Below are 24,146 nucleotides of genomic sequence, written 5' to 3' on the forward strand. Positions count from 1 at the left end.
ACCTTTACTAGAAGGATTGCTTGGAGAGGAACTAAGTGATACTCCATCATGCAGTATATAATGAAAGAAAATTTACGTACTTCTAGGTATATTAAAGTTTCCTAATTGCTCTTTTTTCCCCTCAAAGAATTCCTTACTGGAGATACTACATTCTCCTTCTGGAAAGGAGACTAGAGGAGCATATGTTTGAGGAAAAATAAAAATCCAAACCCATTCATTTCAATGGTAAGTTGGGTAAGAAAGAAGAAATTGCAAGATTTTGCACTAGAATCTGCCAATACTTGGTCTGCTTTTCACTTCTAAGCCCTATCAAACTTTCCCTCCTTCATCTGAGAAGTATGAAAGGCAAAAACATGCTATAGACCAAGCAAAGCAGTCTGCAATTTTTTAAAGTTTATTTTCTATAATATTCTGTGTTGGCAAAAGGGAAATTTCAGGAGGCTTTTTTTTTTTTTTTTTTACTAATCTAAACATGAAACCCTTTTACCAGCATATATATTTAATAAGATCCATCAATGTAGTTTAAGAAAGTCAAAGAAATCTGAATCAGCATCTCAACAAACAAGAATGAAAGTCAGGAATAAAATAGCTTGAAGAAGAAAGGAATATAATTAGAGAACAGAGAATACAAATAACACTGGCATGTAGTTGACACTTGATGTAACAACATTCATTGCTTTTCCCTCATTCTTGTTCCCACATCCTTAATTATTTAGTAACATTTAACATTCGCAAAATCTCAGCATTTGCAAGTACCTTTTCATGTCTTGAACTATCAGTTTTCTAGATAGTGGTATTGTTCATTGTGTTTAAAGCTATAACTAGACCTGATAGTTTTACCTGGTAGACTATCTTGCATAAAACAAATCTTTCTTTAGGCACACTAGTTATTAATAATATACAAAACATGGCTTGGAATGTGATTTGTAATGAAATGCACAGGTCTGGAATCAAACTCATACTGGCACGGCTGGCATCATTCCTCAGAGCCTGTCCCTGCTGGTCATCTTCAAGTCTGTTCTACAAAAAACACACCCGTTCTTTATACCATTGCCCTGTTTTCAGCTAACTATGCTTTAGTTAGAATTTTACAATCTTCAAGAGTTAAAAGGGAGATGAAAACAAAGAAGCTGGGTAAAATACAAATTCCCAGTTTACTGCAAGAACTTATTTTAAAAAAAAATCTATGAAAAGCCCTTCTATCCAGAAATTATACATCACATTATTGTAATTCAGTTCACAAAATAAGTTATGACAGATACTGAAAAAAATCTAAGGTAAGCTGTTGGTAACCATTACTGCACATACTGAACCTTGAATCATATTGAGATGGGGCAGATCTCACAGCTCCATTGGTTTCCAAATAGCCATCATTTGCAACTTCTCATTTATGTGCTCCTTTTCATAAGACAGTTTAAGCAGATATCAGCTTTCTTGTACTAGAACTTGGAATTTTTCCAAATTTTAACTAGTGCTAACAGAACTTGTAATTACTTATTAGTGCCTTTAAAATGCAAGTCATTTGCATGTGCTGCGTTCTAGCAAATTAAAAAGAGCAATTTTTTTACTGGGTTTAAAGACATCCAAGTCAAGTCTCTCAGGTGGCCCCATTTGCGCCTAAACATTTTAGCACCATCCTTTAGATGGAAAGGGATGGTAGTGACCATTGTCCAGAGAAGGTTAAGGCACGTCAGGACACTGCATTTTCCTCTCAAGAGGAAACACTACCTCTGCTACCTCCACAGTGCCCTCCACACGAGAAAGGCCCATGCACATTACTACTAAGCTGGCATGGCAGTGCATACCTGACCTTTGTCCAGCAGACCCAAACTGTGGCTCATCATGTAAATACTAACCAAAAAAAATAAATTGGAAGTTTGATCTAGCAACATGAGATAAGAGGTACTTATGTCAGACCACAAAGGTAAGAGGCATTAAATGAGGGTTCCCTTATACATTGCAAGCTGTAAGTGGATCTCATCATACCCTACTTGCGAGAGCAATTTAAGGAGATGTAACCCAATCAGGCAAGGCTCCACCCTTTCTAACATATCAGTTTTTAGCACAACAATGATGATCAGCACAATGTGTTTCTTGCCCCCTAGGTTCCTCCTTTGACTCACACTTGCACTTCTTGTGCAGTAGTCTGAAGCGCTTGCCCTAGCAACAAAATGGGAAAACCAAAACAAAACATAATAAAAATCCTGTAAGACACAACATAAGCTTCTTCTCATCTATGGCYCTTCTCAGATGTCTTGGGAAGAGTGCTCAGTATGGCTAAAAGGAAGAAAGCTATTATAAACACAGTATATCGGCCCATAAATAGAGCACCTAGATTTCATTCTCTATAGGAAAGACCAGATGGAGGAGAATAACCAACACCAGTTGGTACTGGTTTCTGTAGAAGATGTGCTAAATAGGAAATAAGCTTTAGTGAAAGCTTTTTTGAATGTTGTCAGCTGAAAGAAAAGGCTATGTATAAACAGGGAAAAAAAAGTAAAACAGGGAATATTTAATGTTTTTTCTTTGTCACGTATAAACAAAATACTTACATGAATTGAGTCAGTAAGTGGCAAGTGTTTGGCTTTATGGCTGCCCTCCAATTGATTAACTGGTAACTCACCAAATGCAGTCTAGATGAACCCAATGTCTCTTCTGAGACTATACAAAGGCATAGTAAAGACAAAGCAGTACAGATATAAAACTACCACAGAGAAACAAGAATCCTTCTTGTAAGAAATATTCACATGGTTTCATATAGAAACAATAAATTTAAAGATGCAGTCTTAGAGAATTAGATACAGTGTCTGGATAAGGTTGAAGTCCTAGCTGCTTGTTATCTTTCAACTTTTGTATTATTATTCTGGCAAATTCCTCTCCTTGGCTATCTGAGGTATCAAGCAGTTGTCGGACTTTTGATGTCCTTGTAGGTTTGGTACTTATAAGTTCATAGTCTTCTTTCATGAGTAAAAATCTTGATAGAAGAGCATCTAGTGACTGATTCAAACATGCTTCAGTCATCTGATCAATAATTTCTTCTCTTTTACTTTGGATCCATTGATGAGCTACATTGTGTTGTATAGTTTCCAAAACAAAATCTGAGGTTGGGGAGGAATAAAAAAAAATATATATATATATAAATCAGTATTCTAACCATCTGTTAATTAATAGTGCAAACAAAACGAGCTGTTTAAAACAAAAAAACCGAGCTGTTTAAAACTTGTTTCTTCGTGAGCAATACCCAGCTTGGTAGTAAAAAGAGACAGGTAGTAACTTCAGTAAAAATCCCAGTGGAAAGAGAAGTTTACTGAAAATGTCTCTGTAGTTTCCTCTATACCCTCTTCAAGCAGAGGACTCATATAGTGAAACAGTGCAAGACTCTCATATTGCTAGGAGCCCCCCACCACAGTAGGGACCTGCATCTGGTTCAGGATTGTGTGTAGTTACTCTGGATGGCTGAAAAAAGCTCTGTTCTTTCTCTTGACATTTTTCACTTCTTTCTTCTAGTCTACTCTTTCTAAAAGTATTTTTAAGTGAATGTCTTTCTGCATAATCACTCGCAGTCTCAGTCAAGATATTTGCCAGTTTCTCAAATGCCCGCAGCAATCTTAATTACTCTTAGTGCTGATATGGATGAGGACCCCTAAAATGACAAGTGTTCCACGCACTGTATGTGTGCCTCTCACATCCCCTTTTCCTGTGCTGTAGTTGTACAGAAAAAGAGAACTTGATTAATGGAACAAAGCATATGCCACTTCTCATAAAATAAAGTTCTAGATTCCATCTGAGGATGGAATGAAATAGAGCAAGTTTAGAGTGCTCCGAAGAAAGACTGTTAAATTTCAATACAGACCTTTATTAGGAACTGTAATTTTCAGAAGAAGGATGATGTGGCAGATCTTTACAAAGTTGCATGTTATCATGCAACTCATAAAATAAAAAAATAAATCACTGAATAATTTAACATCCATTAAAGTTTCTTTTTGTTTTCATTCTTTTGGAAACACATTTTTAATMGGTATTTGATACATACAAAAATTATCCAGTGATTCTCAACTAATACTGAAGACCATTAAAGATGAGATGCTGAGGACAGCTGCTGCTTCTCTTTGCCCCGTCTTTACTAAGAGGCAAATGACAAGTCCACAGAGTGGAGATAAGTGAGAGTTTAACCCATCTCGCTGCCTCTAGCAAACTTACTTTCCCAGTCTGCTGGACTGCAGCACTCCTASAGCAGTAGAAGGAAGGGGAAATAATATTGGTAAAGGGAGCGGGAGAAAGGAGAACCAAAGCAGCAATTAAAGTTGCTTGAAAGAAAAGGAGAAAGTTAGGAACTAAAGGTACATGTACTTAGGTCAAATTATACATCAATTTTACTCACTTTAGAATATAAGGCTTCAAGGACATAATGATGTGCATTCTTTATTTGAAGCATGCTTTGTTTTCACTTTACAGATGAACAACAGTTCTAGTTTCCATTTCATACAYGCATATATTCAATCATAGGACACATACTGCGGGCCTGGGAATTTTATCAGTGTTTGCTATACCTGAAGGAATTGGTGATGACCGCAGCACACATGAAGCAGAATTTGAGGCACTTGAAATACTCTTGTCAGATGAGGGAGAAGAACTATATGGATGCACAAGAAGTTTAGCRCTCTGGGTAACAGAGAGATTTTCATCCATGCTCTGATTGCTGAGGGAGTGTAGACCTCCCAAATTTCCATCTTAAAAGAAAGAGCTGTATTACTTCTGTGTTCAAATAAAATACAAGCATCAGAGACTATTTAGAACAATTACATAAAACAAATTATGCACAACCTAAATTCTCTTCAAACACAACACATTATTCCTTGCACTTAGATTCTGAGTATATTTATGTCCCTTGTCTTCTATCAGGGTTTGAGTGTTTGTAATTTTTTATGTTTTGTCGTCTTTTAAAAGAACATTGAGAGAACAAACATATCTGGTAAATGTGAACTTTAAAAAGCTCTGCTCAACATAAAATTTTGTAGGGACTGGAAGACCAAAAATGACTTCTCAAAGTGTTTGGAGAGGTAGCTAGGAGTCAGTGTGAAAGCTAATTAATTTTGATGGATTTTGACAGTACAACAAAGGTTAAAAGAAAGACTCAAGCAGAGGGAAAGAACACGAAGACCAACAGTGACATTCAGTGGGAGGCCAACTGAAACTTTTGGTAGTCTGTCAAGACAGCATATGACTTCAAGAGAGCTTCATGTGAACTTTTACAAAGAAAGGAAAAAAAGGAATTTTATTAGGTAGGAAGCTTATTAGTTTCTACTTTCAGGATCATCTAGCATAAAAAGATGACGATGGATATGAAGCAGCAGTAGGGATGACTCAGAGAAGGGATGACAAATAGCCAATCAGCCACAAATTACATGGCATACGCCTAATTCTGTATGCAATTTTCATTACAGACTCTCATGGTTTCACTTGATAAAGAGCTTCAGAAAAATTAACTAGAACCAGAGATGCAGATACAGGAATTCAGACGAGCATCTAAAGACACAATGAAGAGAGGAAAGATAAATTCAGTGGGGCAGAACTATATGCATATGATGCAGCAGATGTCATATACTGCATGAATAAGAAAAGATAAGGAAGGATTAGTTCTGAGTAAAAAATCACTTTAGGAAAGGATTTTAAAAGATTCTACTGGGATAGACTGCTATAGACCTCTAAACACACACAGATCTCTAATGTTATTAAAGACAAAACTACTGAGATTGTACCAGTAAGGAAGAATGACCTTGACTAGTGACCGTAGCATAAAGAATAGAAACATATTAGGGAAACTGGCAGAGGTTATTCAGAAAGAACAGGTTGACTTAGAAGACTGGAGAAACAGAAGTGGAAATTAGGCAGTACGAAATATGAGATCAAGATTTCTGCTTCAAGCTGGGGCTAATGATTCCAAATTGAGATAAGGAAAAAAAAAAACTAGGTAGATTATTCTGTAACAAAGAATGCTTGTGAGAAAGAAAAAGTAAAATTCCAAGATATTTCAAGTAAAGTTTTTATGTGAAACAAAACACTTGTAAAACCTCTTTTATAACACTAAGTGCAGAGGTCTGGTAGCCTTAGTTCACTAATTTAAGCTACAACACACACACAGAGGACTAGCAAGATACCAGGAAAATGAAGAAGCCAATTTTATGAATGGACTTCAGAASAGCACGCTCTTTTTACCTGGCAAAACAAAGGGTACAGAAGGATTACTCTCTATATCAGAAATGAAATGGGAGGGAGGAAAAAGGGCTATTTAAGCCTAAAGCAATGCCCCAAACCAAGTAGGTATAAATTGGCTAGAAAAAAATTGAGGCTGGAAGTTAGAAGTCAGCTCTTAATCCTGAAAAAACAAGTTCATGAAAAAGCTTCCTGATACTGTTAGAGGAAAAAAAMCCAACTCAACTAAAATCTATTGTCATTAACTTCTCCCCTGGTGCCATGCCAAACTCATTTCTTGCCAACAACCACCTGGGAACAGATTTTCTGCTGGAACAATTGCATCTGATTTTGGCAAAGTAAGAAGAACGCCAATTTTGCTTTTCATCATGAAATTATCTGACGCAGATACTGGCAAAGTAAGAACAGGCTTTTTACTTGGAACTTGACTAGTTTATAAACATGGTTCTATGACATGAGTGCCTGCAATACTAAAGACTGCACTTGATGACCCAAGAAGTACTTTCCAGACCTAGTGCTAAACTTAATATTTAGAGACCTATTTGTATATCACCTAAGCGTGACTATGAGGTTGCAGATGGAAAAATAGTTTCCTGTGCAGACCCTACCAGTGCAGAAGCAAGTTGTAAAGGAGGAGATGCTGCTCCTGTCAGTACTTGTCAGCAYTGTTTCAAGACACAGTTGTGATTCTAGAATATACATGGACACATTCCTCAACTGAAATATAAAATCTAATTTCCGAAAAGAATGTTTAGCTTGTTCCCCAAAATGCTCAGCAAAATCCAAGAACAGTAGATGAACTCACTAAACTATGGTTATATGGATATAGTGCTATCTCTTCTGCTGTAGTACCTGAAACAAATCAGGTAACATTTAAACAGCTAGAGCAGACAACAGTTCCAAGCTTTTGATTTTTCCTGCTGATACAATTTTACAACTTGCATCTTATACTTGATTGGATTCATTGTCACCAGCATGAATTTCCTGTTTTCTTAGAAAGCAAATTTTTCAGGACAGACTATAGCTATCTCTATATTTACAGTGTCCAGAATAATGAGGACAGCACAGCTGGGTCCCACCAAAATAAATCAATAAATTATGGAACATTATCTTCTGTGACCTCCCACAAAGAATTAAATGAAAGAATGAAGAATGAAAACTATACGAAGAATTTCATATATTTTTTCTAGGCAGCACAGGTACGAAAATGAGATCTTCTTGTCAACTATTTCAAAGTTGATAGGGCTTAAACAGTCATTATGGCAATTTCATTGTTTCTAATTGTGGTTAGAAATAGATCACAGATCAATGCCATGAGCAGAATTGCTCTCCTTCATTAAGTACTGATATATTTTGCACATGGACAAAATCATGGTTTTATAATCAGGGTGGACACCTTGTGACAAACAGTTTAATAGATACTGTTTTCACAGTCTGTACAGTGTATATGCATACATACAACAGTTTGCTYAGTTGGCAGTCCTTTACAGAGTCACCATAGTCTCCTTGATGATGCCCACAGGCAGATATGACAGTTTTTAAACAGGAATCAGCAGCAAGAAGGGCCAACATTTATCATTATCTTATCTGATTACATTTATACTCCATACTCACATTCAATATAATATTCCATTTTCTCAAATTTGTCACAATATTCCTRTTAAGCTTAGTAACTAAATGTTATTCTTCATTATTAAGATTTCTATGATATGTATAATGATAAATACTTGGGTTGAAAGACAGTGGAACTACAGTATGCTTACTTGCTGCCAYTTACTAACTTAAATCCCTCAAGTTTCTTATAATTTGTATTTTCCCTGGAATTTCAGACTGTATTTATATCTTTCTAGGACATTGAGTGCCTGCTCAGAATCGTAGATGTGTTGTAACAGGAGCTGGAAAGAGAAACTGCCTTCTTCCTATTTCTGCCAGAATATCTCCAGCTTTGCAGTGTCCCAGAACACTTTTGATGCCCTACTCTACAGCAGTAAAGTCAACTGTCTTGTGTGCTTTCACACCATTGGTCCCTGCAATGCCAAAGGATGCTTCATTCTTTTGAAATATAGAATTTTGCATTCTTTCATAAGGAAAAAGTTAAATTCAATTTTAGTTTCACATTGTATTGCTGTTCCATCTGGGTCCCATAGCATTTTGATGCTATGGATGTATGTATTTTGATCCTCTGATGTCAGCAACACTTCAAAATTGAGTTTTGTTTAGGACTTTTGCTAGCTTTCGTTCAGCCTTTGAGACAAAAGGTGATAACTGCAAAAGATCTGAGCATATACTTTTCCAAGCCAAACGCTATTTATTAAAGCCTTTTTATTTATTGAATGAGAAGTGATCTAGAGGCTATATGAGAAACTTTCAGGTTACTCAGCTGTAAGAGCCCCTCAAAATCTTTATCCATTTAATTTTTAGGAGCACTTCATGAACAACTAACTAAACTGCCAAGAGTCTGAAGGGAAAAGTAAACAGTATCACTGCACTCCTTACCGTGAAAAGGAAAACCAAAGCTGTGAGGTGTGGGGATTTGTCAAGTGACAGAAAAAGAAAGTCAGAGCTAGAATACACTAGTTTTTTCAGTCAGAGCACTAAGTTTACAGTAATGAAATGCACTTCTTTTCTGACATAAACAGAAATCCAACTATCTACTATACAAATACAATGCCACAATGGGAGCATAAAGACACAATGGTAACTTAATTTATATGAAGTCATGAGTGTCTCTACCTGATGAGAGGATATTGTACTTGGGAACAGACTTGAATGTTGATACATCTGGAGGGATGCTCTGAAGGGGAAGTGCATCATATTGTGTGGAAGCAGAATGCATTTCCTGAAATGAATCCAATTATATAATGAAAATGTACATTAAATATATAAGAAGTTGCAATGATTTACAAAATACCTTCCCATCACTGTCTTTCCCCTAGAGTCTTAGGGCTCAGTGGACTATTAAAATACAGTAAGACAGAAAAAAAAATACACCTAATCCTAATACCCGTGTTTTTCCAAAGCTGAGAGCCATTTTGTATACAAGACTGACTATTAGTAAGAATGAACAGAAGCAGTATTAAGAATCAAAATTTAAAAAGAAATCTATATGATCCTATATAAGCAAACTCCAGGAAGACGGAAGGGAGCAGAAGACAACCTCTTGCAATCCAAGTTGCAGACCTTGTGCGCTGCACTCCTCTTGGAACGGATGCTTTCCCACACTTTGAGGATATACTGAACATGGCCTTCCTATTTCTGCTCACCCACCCTTTACTATCTCCATCTACATGGTTAYGCATGTGTTGCAGCCTGACTCAACCAATGCACTTTACGCCTTCCCTGACTGCATAAGAAGGTAAACTGCAGAACAATTCCCCCTTACTAAATTAACCTCCTCCTCCCCCTTTTAAAGCTCTCAAGATCTTTAATGATGCTGACATATCAAGGAAGGACCACATGCAACATATAAAATATTTACCTCTTGTGGATTAAGATTCAGAGGTATATTTAGAGACGTCTGATCTGCATTTGTTTTCTTTCCACTCTTGTGAATACACTGTGATTCATATAGCGACTGAAAGAGACGTGTTGTATTAACTTTTGGCTACAAGACGACAGGTCTGCACAAGCACACGCTTAAGCCAGATACAAGATTAGATAAATGACAAATGAAATAACTTTTGCTTGCTAATAGAAATGTTCAATTCATTTTCTACGACTGTAACAAAAGCTACTTACCTTTGATCTCTTTAACAGAATTACTGCTTCCAGCATAGCCATTTCATCAAATGTTCTCAGGACTGGTTCAAGGTCTATCAAACATTCTAAATAAAGAAAGAATACTTTGCTGAATGATTTAATGTGGATATTACGTTTTCACATTGCTAAAGCTTTTTTACATTTCAAAATGTACTTACATTTACAAAATTATTTTCTCTATTGATACACATCAAAATACCTACGCTGCTAAACAGAAGTTTTTTGCTCTCACCTGTTTAAAATGCAACAGTTTTTATAGCACTGAAACAAACYGTCCTGATCAGAAGCCTGGGTACCTCAGCTCTTTGTACCAAAAGAGATCCAGGACTGTGCCAGATTGCAAGTCTTGCATTCCTGGAATGGACAGATTGATGGGTTTGCTATATTCCAAGGCAGACCCAGCAAGCCTGATTTGCTAAATGGGACAAAAAAAGCACAAGACTTCAGAGTGGCTTGCTGTCTTTCTGCTCCAGAAGATGTCTAAAGAAAAATAAACAAAGAATCCACACAGCAATATCCAGAACAGATGCTGTGAGGCATGGCCAGAAAAGACAGTGATAGTCAAGGTACTGACCTATCGCATCCACTGAATTCAAACGATAATGTCCTCATACCCACCAAAAGCAGTTATCAGAGAAACTGAGACATCTATTTACATAGGGAGGCACATGACAATTCAATAAACAAGTGGCAACTTGTGCCATGCTCCCTTACTCTCTTAAAGGTTTGCAGAACTAATATTTCAATTCTGAGATGACTGTATTACAGAAACGCCTTTTTGAAACTATGCTCAACTCTAAGAAAACCTCAGAAAAGGACAACAGTGTATCATAACTTCTACTGTTTCTCTATGAGCATCACCGATCCTGCAAAGCACATTTACAGTACTGACAATCTGTCACAATGTAACTTTAGTAACATACTTCTATTTTTTACTCTAATTTTACCATAGTTTTCCCATAGTACATTTTTTCACTGTCATCCTCAAGACACATTCTTGTGGGATTCTTGTTTTCTTGCATCAGCTAAAAATGGAGTTTGTAGTTTTGGCAGGCCACTTACAATACTGAAGTATGAGTATTGTTAATTTTTATTGGTTATTATTAAGTTGTAAATATATGTTTCAAGACTAGRTCATCAAAAATGCAGAGCTATGCAAAAACAAGAGAAAAAGTAGTCTTTGTCCCTTCTTTTATAAAAGGAGCAGATGAATTATCTAAGCTTTTCTATTTAAAGTTTTTTTAGGAAAAAGAGCGTTGGGCTATATTTTTTTCTTCGTATGTTATGGTAATTGCAAAATTTCCCATTCAGTGAGCTTTAGTTCCCTTAATTTTGCAACAGCTGTTGTATGAACTTAAAAACCTAGCTTTACTTCCTCTTTCTTTTTATGAGGGTAAAGTAGAAAAAAAAGGGGAAGAGCAATGCATGTTTTCTTAAAAAATCATCTTACAATGAACATAGTAGTAATAACAGAAACCAAGAGAGCTCACACTCTACTACATACGCCTGGCAATCACTCCGTCAGTGTGACCACAGCCTTTCATGCTTCTTTGACTTTTTTTTTTTTTAAACTGACACAGGAAAACAAGAATGCCTAAGGAAATATTATGATGTGTTTATTCTTTTTGATTTTAGAGAATAATATGAATAGATATTATTTCCTTGCTTGGAGAGAAAAAAAATCCACAAATTAAAATCAAACAAACCAGATTCACTCTAAAATAAAATTACATTTCAAAATGTTCTTCAAAGTAAAAATCAGAATGCCTCAGAAAGGGCATGTCATTCATGTTAGACAGTATCAGCTACCAAACCAAACACCAAGATGCTGTATGTGTTTAGATGTGTCCCAATTTTTTCCTCTGCAAAACTGGTCCAAAATCCTGTAATTATGAACATTTCTTTCTGAGATATCTGAAAAGCAATCTTCTAACACTTTCCAACTTAAAGAAGGTAAGCTTATAGTGGTTTTAAAAATAATAATCCAGCTTCTGCTCACCAAATATACAAATGAAATATTGTTAACCTATATTTATAGCATTAAAAAAGAGAAAAAAATAGAAAGGTATTTCAGGTATGAGGAATTCCATCTTCAATCTAAGCAGTGAGAAACCCTTACAATATACGAYTGCTTAATCCAGAGCTATTTTTACTGTTCTAAAGTTGAATGCTTTTAATAACTTTCATATTTTATTTTTTGTTTTTCCAACATAATCCAGCTTTCCCTACATAATTGGGATCACATTTTCTAAAAGAGTGGGATGGAGTTCTTAAAGTACATTCAAATTAAACAAGTACAGCTAGACAGTTGCATGAAACACTGTCAGATTCACAACCTTGACATATGGGACTATACCAACACCGAAAAGAGCAAATTTTGCATTTGAAAATTGGTAATTACTTTCTGCCAATTTGGATGGCATTACCTTTACACAACAACCAAACACGAGCCAAAAGACACCACAAAATTAAGAAGCTTTTCACACTTTCAAATGAAAGATGAAAAGCACCCAGGAAAGTTAAGTGTGTGGGCTCAACCACAGTTCCTGCTCATTCCCAGAGGTGGAACAATCAAAGAAATGGAAATTTAGAACATTCTAGATTAAGTATCAGCAAAAAAGATTTATACCGATGTTATGCAAACGCAAGATGAAATCACTATAGCTCATCTGATGTGCAATAATTTGCTGGTGTGTTCACCAGATGGCTCACAAACTTCAGTGTTCACTGTATACTTCACTTTTTTTTTTTTTTTTTTTTTTTTTTACTTCTTCTTAAAACAAAATCTGCCCTTCAAAAATAAACAAAAAATGCAGCGCAAGTAGTTAAACAAATGGTATTACTTTTCCACAGGGAAATTACAGAGACAGCAAATGCAAAATACTCCAACTAACAAGTTGGTTTTATTGCACATATGTAGTTCCATTCATAAATGTCTGTTTATAGACATGACGGAAGCAGACAAGCATCTTATCACATGATGTTTATTCAGCATGACTGTCCTGATATAACTTTTCATGTCTTTACCATTTCCCTTTTGCGACTGCAACAGTGCTCTATAAATACTGCATTAGACAGAAATCTGGCAACTTAAAAATCTTTTTTTCATTATGCAAGGTAAACTCACTTAAGAATGATGGTCTTTCATCTGGATTTTGTGCCCATCCACTTGCTATCAATCTTGTGACGAGTGCTCGATGAGGAATGTCCATTGATAAACTTTCTTCACTTAAGTCTAGTCGCTGTCCTTGTGACACACTATACATTATCTGCAAGGGGTTTATAACTTCTGTCAAAATAGATATCATGCATTCATTAGAAATATATGCAATATAAATAGTTCACTACAGGAAGAACAATTTAGATTGCAGACCAAGTATTTATAGTTCATCAAAAGAAAGCAGTATTTCTTTTTACAAAAARATGTATTTTGAATTTATCAAACAACATGGCAGTTTAAAAAAGATAGAGAGTTTAATTTGAGAAATAACTCAATCTGTTATTCAACAGACTTACAAGCTGGATGATTACAAAGCAACCCCTAAAATGAAGTTCTCAGGTGCCAAGGTGTCAGCTTTAGTTATATATAAGGCTAGAAAAATAAATTAAAAGATACATTCTTACCTTCGAAAGGCTGTTTCCTTGTCATCACTTCCCACATAATAATTGCATAGCTGTTTAAAGTATAAAAAGTATAAAATACATTATTTTAGATTGCCACTTGATAAAGCAGTGTGCTCAGCTTTACATTTTACTAAAAACATTCCACTAAAATGATCCTGCATGGCGCACGCTAGACTGACCACAGCTAACTACAACGATGCCCCAGACATATGAAAACTAGCAGGAAYATTACCAGTGACTTCAACTGCGACTAGTTCATAATTTTAAGCACAGAAAAGCTACGTGGAGCGTAAGCGCCTCTTCCAGATCTGCACAGGCCCTGCTCTACTGCATGCAGTGAATTACATACAGAGTGAAACATAAAGCCYGCAGTTTAAATCTCGGTAGGCAACCTAAAGCAAGCCCAGAGTCTCCCCACCGCCCTCGGCTGCTCCCCGGAGAGCAGGACCCTGCGTGCCATGAACACTCGCCATCATTTCGGTAGGGAGAGATGTCGCTTCACGCGCAGCGTTCGCTTTAGCAAAGGGATTCCTCGGAGGAGCACCCACACCTAGAGCCACCTGACTGAAGGCACGTCTGCCCACGCATCAAAACAGAGCTGGTTTTCCACGCACATCGACTGGAACGGGAAGYGGCTCGTGAATACCAATCTCTTCCACCGTTTGGAGGAAAACTGCGCTCTTCAGTCGTCACGATATATTAATCAGAAGGTAACTTCAAAGAGGTTTTTAATTTAAGTCATATTAGATTATTTCATCTAAAGGAAGTATTGACTTCTTACATAAAAGTCAACAATGTGGGTAAAGGAAATGAAAAAATAAAACAGTACAAACCCCAGATCTGACTGTCCTATTTAAGGACAGGAATTTGGTGTTAGGAATTAATCTAGTAGTTCTAAAATATAAAAGAAGTGAGCAAAAGTTCTTCGCTGTTTAAGAAACTGTCACTCAGTGTAAAACATATCCTTATAAACTCACCTCTTCCCCCTTATTTTTTCAGAACATTAACACTTTGATTTTTAAAAAGTTAAATGTTACTTTTTAATAATTATAATCCAAATTCCATTGAAACTTTTATGAAAATTTCAAGTGAAACTATATAAAGAATTTTTTTTTTTTAAGATGAATGACATTTGTCAGAGTGTTTGCTCAGCTACTCAAATAGCTACATAAAGACAGTATTTTCCTAGATCACCAAAAAATACCAAATTTTGTATAGAGTTTCATTTAATTGCCTCTAAGCTTTGATAATTTAACAGGTACCAACTAGTAAGAATAAAAAAAATTAAGGATATAACTCACACTTAAAATTAATCATTTAATTAAGCCTTCCTAATTACTTATTCAATTCACAGTGTCATAAAATGAATCTGTGTTAGAAAGACTGTTTTTCATGTACTCCTGAAAAATTCAAGAATACTGATTTATTTGTCATGGTAAATTGTTATTTTTACAAGAGTTAATACTGCTCAGCTAATTTTTTTTTTTTTTTTTAAGATTTTTTCCTTAAGAAAGATCCTTATCCACAAAGTAGGTTTAGTATCTCAACAATATTCAGACTCATCTGCTGCAAACAAATAACCAGCCATCCAGCCTTGCATTCCATTTGGAATCTCTCTACAACTAAACATTATTCTCTCTATTCTGCAATACTGCAGCAAATCACCTCTTGCTGATTCCTCATTACATTATTCATGTTCTCCTTTATTAATTCTTCTTCATAGCATCTCCTTCTGCTACTAAGCACAGATTTTTCTACAGGACCTTCCTGGTGACCATTTCCTTCACTGTCTCTCTATATTCATTTGTCTTCCAGTCTTGAACGGGCATATCTCCTTATACTGTTTTCTTAATTCCTTTTCTCTCTCTTTTCAAATAATCTCTTTCCTTCCTGATTTAACAGTTTGCTAAGTTCCTTTTACTTATTTTTTCTTACTTTCTCCCATTCAGTTCTTATTCCTCTGCACACAACTTTTTTCTAACAACCTTTTTGTCTTTCTCATCTCTACTCATTAATACACCAGCCATACTCAAATCCCCTAAAATCAAGGGCCAGAAGAGATGACTTTCAAGACATCACACTGTTCCTTCTCTCCCCATAATATACCATCAGTCCTCTCCAACATCATCCTAGACCAGATTTTCTCCTTAAAGGGTGAGGAGATCAGGTATATTAGCCTCCCTATTCTTTGAATAGGAATGTCAAGGAGCTTTGTGGGCTCCTTAAGGGATAATTAAAAGAATTAATGCTCTCTCCAGCAATCAGTAAGTCCCTCTGAGACTGGCTCATCTCTCCCCAAAATACAATCCTGTCAAAGTTAGCTGAATCTAAAGGTAGTAGAGCACAACAGAGAGATGGGCTTCGTCACAGTGATATGCCTCTTCATAGCTGCTGAATGTCCACTTCCTCATGACAACTCCCTCCACGATTGCTCAGATATTCTGAGCTCTCAGAACCTCTTCAAATAAGCTGATCATATCTCTCATATCCTAAGAGCAATCACCTTTCTAATACAGGTAGCCACTACTCTACTACTTCCAGATACTGCTCAGCAGAGCTGACTGAAGCAAATCTACCCAAACTTAAAGTTATCCCTTTAGTAGGCATCTCTCTATACTTCCCCCACCCTCATTACCCTGTTTTCTTTTCTAATCCCTTTCCAAAAATGTGTTTTTCTTCTTTCTCGCAAGTATATCCTGCAAATTATGTTAATTGGTGTACATTAATTACAAGGGTATGTGAATAGACATAAAAGTGTGAACAGGTTTTTTCTCCCTACATTGTCTCTACAGATAAACTTTCATTTATAGAAACCAGTCTCCTTTGTCTATTTCCATAGTTATAGCTTAATTTCTGGAGCATTATACTTGTCAGTGTTTTCTAAAGAAATGGATGATCAAAAATTCCAGCTAGCACTCAATTTTTTTTCCCCCTCATTCATTTTGCTTATATGGTTACAATATTACTGAAAATAATAAAATTGCTGAAAATGCACTAAAATCTAAGTTCAGTAACTCAAATTTGAACTCAAATTGCAAAGTTCACTTGAGAGCAACACGAGGTACCTGTAGATATCATGTTTTACACTTGCACGGGTTTTCTGACTGGGATTGTAATCTTCAGGAGGCATGTAGATAATAGTCCCTCCTTCGGGCAAAGAGGTTTCACTTCGTGATTGTGACATAGATATCACACGCCATTTTGACAAGCCAAAATCTGCAATCTGGAAAGGACAAATCAGTTATTCTGAGAAGAAGAATAACTGGATTTATCTATTAATTGTTTTTACAAATTCTGGAAAAATACCTGAAAGAACTATTAGTTTAAAGTCCTTAACCTGACATGTAAAAAGTATGTCATTGTCTTAGCAACAGAAAACACTATCTGCAACTCAGAAAATATTCCCAATTCATGATTTATGCTATTGCTATAACACTGCCCTATCCTATTGCTTTTTTAAGGAAAGATTTCATATACTCTTCAGCTGGAGAACATACTGTGGATTTCTGCCCTGTCTGAAGAACTGTTCCAGGAAATCACTTAATCATTTTCCTTCATTAAAAACAAGCAAACAGAAAGCCATCGTGTATTTCTAGCCCCCCCCCCCCGCTTGTGAGGAAAACACAAATTTAGTATAAATCAAAATAGCTCTCCATATCTGAGCCTGCAGACATCCTGAGACAGTTGCTCTTACAGATTAAGACTAGGGCAGTCCATCTTATCCCCCAAACTATTAAACATTTATCTGGAATTAGCAAAATTGGTATTCTGAAATTCTGGCCTGTAAAAAGTTACCAAATATTTTGCTTACTGCGCACTCTGCGGCCTTCCCAAAACCATCTCCTTGTCCTTTCCTACAGGGCTTACCGTACATCTCCATAAAGAACTAAGTGACTTTAATTTGCATTCCCAGACATCCACAAGTCAGGAAGCAGAATGACAGACTTGACTAAAGGTAGGGGAAAAGGAGCTGGAAGAATAAACTAGCTGTCTGAGCTGTGAAGTGTCCAGTGATATTATCAGGAAGAAAAATGTAGCCAGCTACAAGCTCTGGGCTTGTCCTGTGTATACATAAGAGCAAAATGATTCTGAACAAACAAAGCTGCCTGTGGGAGCACTGGGGCTATTAAGASGATACAAATCAGCTTTCTGGAGAGCATACAAACAAAATCCATAGTAACAAACAGACAAACAAACAAACTTTTAATCCTTACAACTCAGTTTCATTAGTGTAACTTCTTCCCTGTAACTGTTCAGATATCCTCAGTAGAGCTGGTACACTCAGAATTGCTCTATAAATGTTACTAATTTTAGACATATGCAACTCTTTCTATATAGCACACATGATAACCTTCCTTACATTTCCTGTCACCTGTACTAAATTAGAGAATTTTGCTTCACCCCAAAAAACAGCTTAAAAAAAAACATACAAAAAAACCTCCCAAAACCCCCAAAAGCAGGCTTCCAGAGACTTTTCATTAGGGAGGTATACAGAGTTAGCCAATTCCCTCTTTCTGTTCTAGCAGAGCAACTGTTTATGCATGGTCAGGCAGAGTACAGGATAGCACCTGTGCTAATAGGGATTAAAAAGAAAAAAGTGTGCATTAAAAAAAAAAAAAATTACTTGGAGCAGTTCCCCAATCAGGTTTATCAGGAAGCTCCAGAGATGATGATATCAGCAGAGCTGCGCAAGAGGAGGAGTGACCTGCTGAGGGTGTGCGTGGAGAGGAAGCTGCGTAAGCTGCCTTGCTGCCAAGAAAAACCTCTTTGGAATGGAGGCCTCCAAGTGGTTATTATTAAGAAATCAGCATTGGACCTTTGCTTACAGTTGATACCATGTGGTGTAGTCTGAAGTATTAGCCATTGAAGTACAAATTAAATGCAAGATATCTCTCATTTCTCAAATGTTCTCTTTAAGAGTACGTTCTATCAGTTTTAGAAACAAAGGATCTGAAAAGGAAACAAAACTTAAGCAAGTATTGTTTCTTTGACAAAAAAAAAAAAAAAACCCAACTACTGAAATTATGGAAGCACCTAACCATTTTATCACTAGTACTTTTAATCTCTTTTTCACATCAGAGCAGCGAGAGTTTAAAAGGCAAAATCAAGCTTTTAAACTAATATTGTTTCTCCATGCATGTTTCTTTGCTCTAGATTACACTGCTTCACAAAAGGTATCAGGATGTTCAAATTTCACAGTTAGGTTTTACATATTCCTATACTACACTCTAACAGTATATGCAATATTGCATGGTAAATATCAAATGTCATTAACTTTAGGATTTGGTACCACTGTCCTCCAGAATGAATTTGCCAGAGCACCTCAGGCAGGAACACTTTCTCTTTTCTACTCAGAAGGGTCCAGGCACAGGTATCCCTGGAAGGTTTTCATACGAAAGCATCACTACTATTGGTCTTTTTAGATGGATCAAATCCACACTTGAGCAGAACAGAGTTTTCAGAGAAATTGGAAAGTTCTGTCCGCAAGGATAAAACAAAAAGCCTTGCATATAAATATGTCCCCTCCACATGGCCATGTCCTCACTCCTCCTCCTCCGCAATAATTGAACACTGGCTCATTCTGGATGCTGAAGAACAAAAGAATTAAATAACTCTACCTTAACATGAAACTCATCATCCAGTAAAATATTCTGGGTCTTCAAGTCGTGGTGCAGCAATGGAGGATTCATGTTGTGCAAATAGTTTACTCCCAAAGCAATTTCATAAAGGATTCGGAATCTCAGGCACCAGGGAATGTCAGGATATACATCCTTCTAGCAAAATAAAACCACAAAACCAAAACATATATCTCTGTTCTCATCTAACAACATAATACTGACTGTTACAACAAGAAGAAAGTGACTTGCACAACCAGTAATCTTTTAAAGCACACATTATGCCAACTCCTTAAAAAAGTATAACTGAGCATTGAGATTGATTAGCTGTTAAAACACATGCATAAATATCAATCATGCAATGTTATATTTCCATTCCCATTTATTCATGTAATAATTCATGATTGCTATAGATAGCAATCATGAATTAATAGTTAATCATGAGTTAATAGCACATTTACCATGTTACTCATATGGAAATAAGATTTATAGGTAAACTCCTATATGAAATTGTAACCCACAGATTATAAGTACTATCCAAAGAAAAGCAAAAATCATATCTTCAATTGATATGGGGGGGGGGGGAGGGAGAGAGAGAAGAGGACATGCCACTCCAAAGTCATACTACATGTCAGTGCCCAGGCAAAACTCAGCTCAGATTTGAGTTTATTTCCGTGCCTTTTCCAGCTATTGCGAAACTAACCATAAAAATACCACCTTTGGAAATATAAGTACATCAATAAAAAAATGCAGGAATTTTCTACTGAAATATTAAAGTTACACTGACACTAATGCTTTAATGAAAAATAAACAGCTGAGTTCTCTAAGGCATGAGGTATGCATTGATTAAAGGTACAGAAGAGGTACAGGGCTATGGAGACAACTGCAATAGCTTTAAACTAGAACACTGGATGCTCGGATCAAGCTGACAGAAACAGCTGAGAGCTCAGCACAAGCTGACATACTCCTGAAAGTAAGACCCAAAAGAAATATCCGTATCTGCTTAGATTTGTAAATATAGAGCAAAATAGTCTATTTTTTTAAAAAAGGTCATATTAAGGAAACAAATCCATCTTTGTGATATTTACACTGCCAATATTTCTGAAACACAGACTGAAGTGACTGTAAGTATTTCAGCTTCTAACTAGAGACCAACAGAGAGATTTTTTAAGTGACTATATATAATAATTCATCATTAAGTCAGTTATGGAGCATAGTATTAAAGAAATGAGTGTAATAAAACTAAAGTCTACTGACTTCAGTCGTCTTTTTGGGGAACAGAAATTCTGAGCAACGAAAACCCAGGTTGTTCTTTAATTTGAAATACTATTAATATTAAATTTTACCATACTACTTCCCTTAAGAATGGAAATCAGTCTATTTGAACCAACCAGGGATTGTATTTAAGAGCTTTAAGTACACTTACCCCATGTAAAAGCTGGTTTAATGATCCATTTGTCATGTACTCTGTTACTATCCCCAGAAATTCAGGCTCATTGCAAATTCCTAAAATTGGCAGGATGTAACTAAACCTGGCTTTGTGCAGTATCTCTGCTTCTTTCAGAAGGTTGTTTCTATCACTTAAAGAAAAAGAAAAAAAAGGGGTTACTGTACTAACACTGGGAAATTCAAAGCAAATGTAAGGTTCATTAAATTCGCTTTATCTAATTGTGTTGCTATATGCAGTATTGCCATCTTTCAAAATTTATTTCCTACTACACTGTTTCTATAACAAGACACTGTAAGACAAATTAGAATCTGCAAATGCAAGCACAGGATAGCTTCTCTAGATTTGCTGTACTGCACAAATATCTCTTATTTCCACAACGCATTTCATCCATGTTTCCAGTAAATGAGGACACAACCAGAACTCCAACTTTCACCATCCTGTGTAACCATAATGACAGTAATATCTAACTATATTTATCCTATTTTACTGCCCATCTTCAAATACTGAGTTTTCACAGAGGCCCACTGTTTGTCTACTATAAAATGGAGATTTTCATACGTAGCTCACAGTTCTCCAATTGTTTTAACTCAGTGGACACTGATGTGCACTAAAATAATATAACTTAAAGGAATACAATTTCAGTTTCTGAAGGAAAAGGAATGATGAAGTATGCTTTGTTATCACATAAATTATTCTCTTAGACTGGGCCCCGTCTGATTATACAGGGAGCATAGAGAAGCTGACCTGACACCTGAACGTGGTGGTGTGAATGTTCTTTGTGAAGGCCAACCCTCCTCATAAACGTGAGCCTGATGTATCTTTACAAAGATGTAAATACACCTTGCGGCATATGAATATAAGCAGCTGAAATTTTATTTAAAACTAAGTAAGAGTACAATTCTATTCCTAAGAATAATGAAGACAATTTTTTGACATGTTTTATATCTCAAAAGTTCTTGAACATACAGGTTATTAATAGTGAGGATACTTGGACTAAGAAAGATAATTCTAAGGAAAAAAAAAAAAGATTTAGATTTTACATCACTGGAGACTGGTACAGATACAAGTGTGTGACAGGGATATCCAAATACTGGACTATCACAGCACATCTAAGACTGACCATCCAGATGCCAGCCAGCCTGATTCAGAAGCTGCACAGCTGTGCAGGGCTGCATACAGGCTAATAGTCTACGTGTATCAAGATTTGCTCAGCCCAGTGCCATATTAATATGGCCATACAGCTCCCGGAGGAGAGCTGGCTTSTGTGCATCCAGCTCAGAGCACAGACTGAAGAGTTCAAGTCTGTCTGGACCTGTCAGTGCAGATCTAGCCCTCGCAATCAAAAGGCCTTCAGAGCACATGGTGGGGGGGGAGAAGCCTAGAGAACTAAAGCTTGCTGCTTTTATGACAGGGGGAAAAAAAAAAAAAAATAGAGGTATGTGAAATTGTTGGTCCATGATTTCAATAGGTAGGAAATAGAAAGAGCAACATATCTTCATGATGGAGGAAGAAGAAAGCTGCTATTACAGGAAGCTCTCGACAATGATCAGAGTGAAAAGGCAGGCCTCAAGAAAAGCCTAGGTTGCAACTCTCTCCTTTCAAAAAAAGACTAGGTTAGGGAAAGTAGGGGTTTTCCCAGGCTATGAGGCAGATCTGCATGAGTTTCTGCTGTAACTGGGAAACGAGTTGCAACATACCAAGGTTTATTCCTGTGTCTATAAATCAGTTCACCCTTCCCTGCTCCATACCAGAAGAGCATTGAGCAATGCCAAACTGAGCACAAGCCCACAACAGCCTCCAAACAGGCTCTGCCATTCAGTAGGTTGCACAGAGCAAATTCTGGGACACAGCGCAGGCTTCCTGTTTGGGGAGTGAACGGCTGCCTGAACTTCCCTTTTCCCGACGGCATTTACAGAACGACGTCTGACGCTGCCTACAATACAACTGCCAATTTTTTTGTCACAAAAGCTCAGGCTTAATATTTCTTACAGCTTTAGGTTATTCTCATAGCATTTCTGAGCTTTGCACAATACACAGTAGATGGCTGAATTGTTTTGATTGCCTCAGTTCCCCTTTTGTCAAAATTTCTTGGGTTTCATGTCACACTGATCTAAATTCTAGCAAGGCTAGAATTAGTATATACCGTTCTTTCCCAATCAAGCTGAAAGGATAAGCACTATATTCAAGATAAGTGGGGATTTAAGCAGGTAATTTAATTTAAAGAAAAAAGCGTTAATAAAGTTATCAACAACAGAGACCACAAACTTCCCACTTAAAACACATGATTGAGATTTCATTTCATTTTGGCAGGTTTTCAAAGATAAAGCCTGTGTACACATACCTGGAGAATAAGAGGTTAGATAGCTTGAAACAACTTGTCCTATGTTCTAGAATACTGAGTAACAAGAATAGAAGTTTTCTGGACTAATTTTTGTTTAACCTTTCAAAAAAMCCCTTGCATACACATTGAGGAACGCTGAAGAGATTTTACGCGCATGTATATACACACACGTGCACACCCATGCCCCTCTGGTGCAAGCATACCCAAACACACACATATACATGGACGTCTATGTCTGAGTGAAGTTATTCTGCCTAAACACCTAATACTAGATCAACAGAAACAAGGCAGTAAAGACGAAAGCCATCTGTATAAGAAAAAAAGAGGCAGGTTTATAGTCAGGAAGACGTCAACAGCCCGAGATGAACTGGCATTGATACGGTAAAAAGTTGGTGCTCTGGAGAGCGAAGGAGGCAGAGATGGAAGCAAACTACTACCTGCTGCATCCTTATGTAGGATGACGGCCCTGCAGCAAACGCGCTGTGCCTTGGTCCCCAGAAGAGCGGGGAACACAACAGTTAAGTTACAGAGCTTAAAGAAAATGTCACTTGTAGGCAAGAGTCCTGCAAACCTATTATCCCAGAGCAGCTTCTCTCAATACCACGCAACCTGGGGCAAAAAATCAACGACTACGTTTCGTCTTGGAGAAGCTTATTCTGGGTCACCGCATTCGGGAGTGGATATAGTGATATATTCTATATACTATATATTCTTTATACTCCCTAAAAGAAACGTACGGTGTATATTACGTGCACGCACACATGCACACACCGGCGCGTGTCCCTGCGCACGCAGCAACAGGCGGCGGCAGCAGCGGCTCCGCCAGCGCCACCCCGGGCCCCGCGGGTCGCCGCCGTTTCCCACCGCCCGCCGCGGGGGTCGCGGCTGCCGCCCCGGCCCCGGCCCCGCCGCCCCGTCACCTCTCCAGCAGCGGCCCCTGCAGGCACTTGAGGGCCACCGGGACGCGCCAGTCGGCGTGGCGAGCGGCGGAGACGGTGCCGTARGCGCCGCGGCTGAGGAAGCGCAGGTCCGGCAGCTTGCTGGAGGGGATGGCGGGCAGGGCGCAGCTGATGGCGCCCGCCCCGCCGCCGCCGCCCGCCCCGCCGCTCATCCTCGCACTGCGCCGCGCCAGGCGCGACTCGCC

General features: G+C 37.4%; 1 protein-coding gene across 1 annotated transcript; it reads right to left on the reverse strand.

Moving 5' to 3' along the window:
* Positions 1-448: 448 nt before the first annotated feature.
* RIPK2 (receptor interacting serine/threonine kinase 2) lies at positions 449-24,124 on the reverse strand. The gene is made up of 11 exons (XM_026061743.1): positions 23,923-24,124; positions 20,638-20,791; positions 19,215-19,370; positions 16,662-16,819; positions 13,597-13,646; positions 13,100-13,261; positions 9,952-10,037; positions 9,692-9,787; positions 8,947-9,052; positions 4,551-4,730; positions 449-3,098 (listed from the first exon to the last, which is right to left on the reverse strand). Exons 1-11 carry the CDS (start codon positions 24,111-24,113, stop codon positions 2,773-2,775), a joined length of 1,665 nt encoding a protein of 554 aa, XP_025917528.1. The 5' UTR covers positions 24,114-24,124; the 3' UTR covers positions 449-2,772.
* Between the last annotated feature and the right edge of the window lie 22 nt (positions 24,125-24,146).

Source organism: Apteryx rowi, unplaced genomic scaffold, assembly GCF_003343035.1.
Source record: "Apteryx rowi isolate R43461 unplaced genomic scaffold, aptRow1 scaffold_184, whole genome shotgun sequence".
In the NCBI taxonomy this organism is placed as follows: Eukaryota; Metazoa; Chordata; class Aves; order Apterygiformes; family Apterygidae; genus Apteryx; species Apteryx rowi.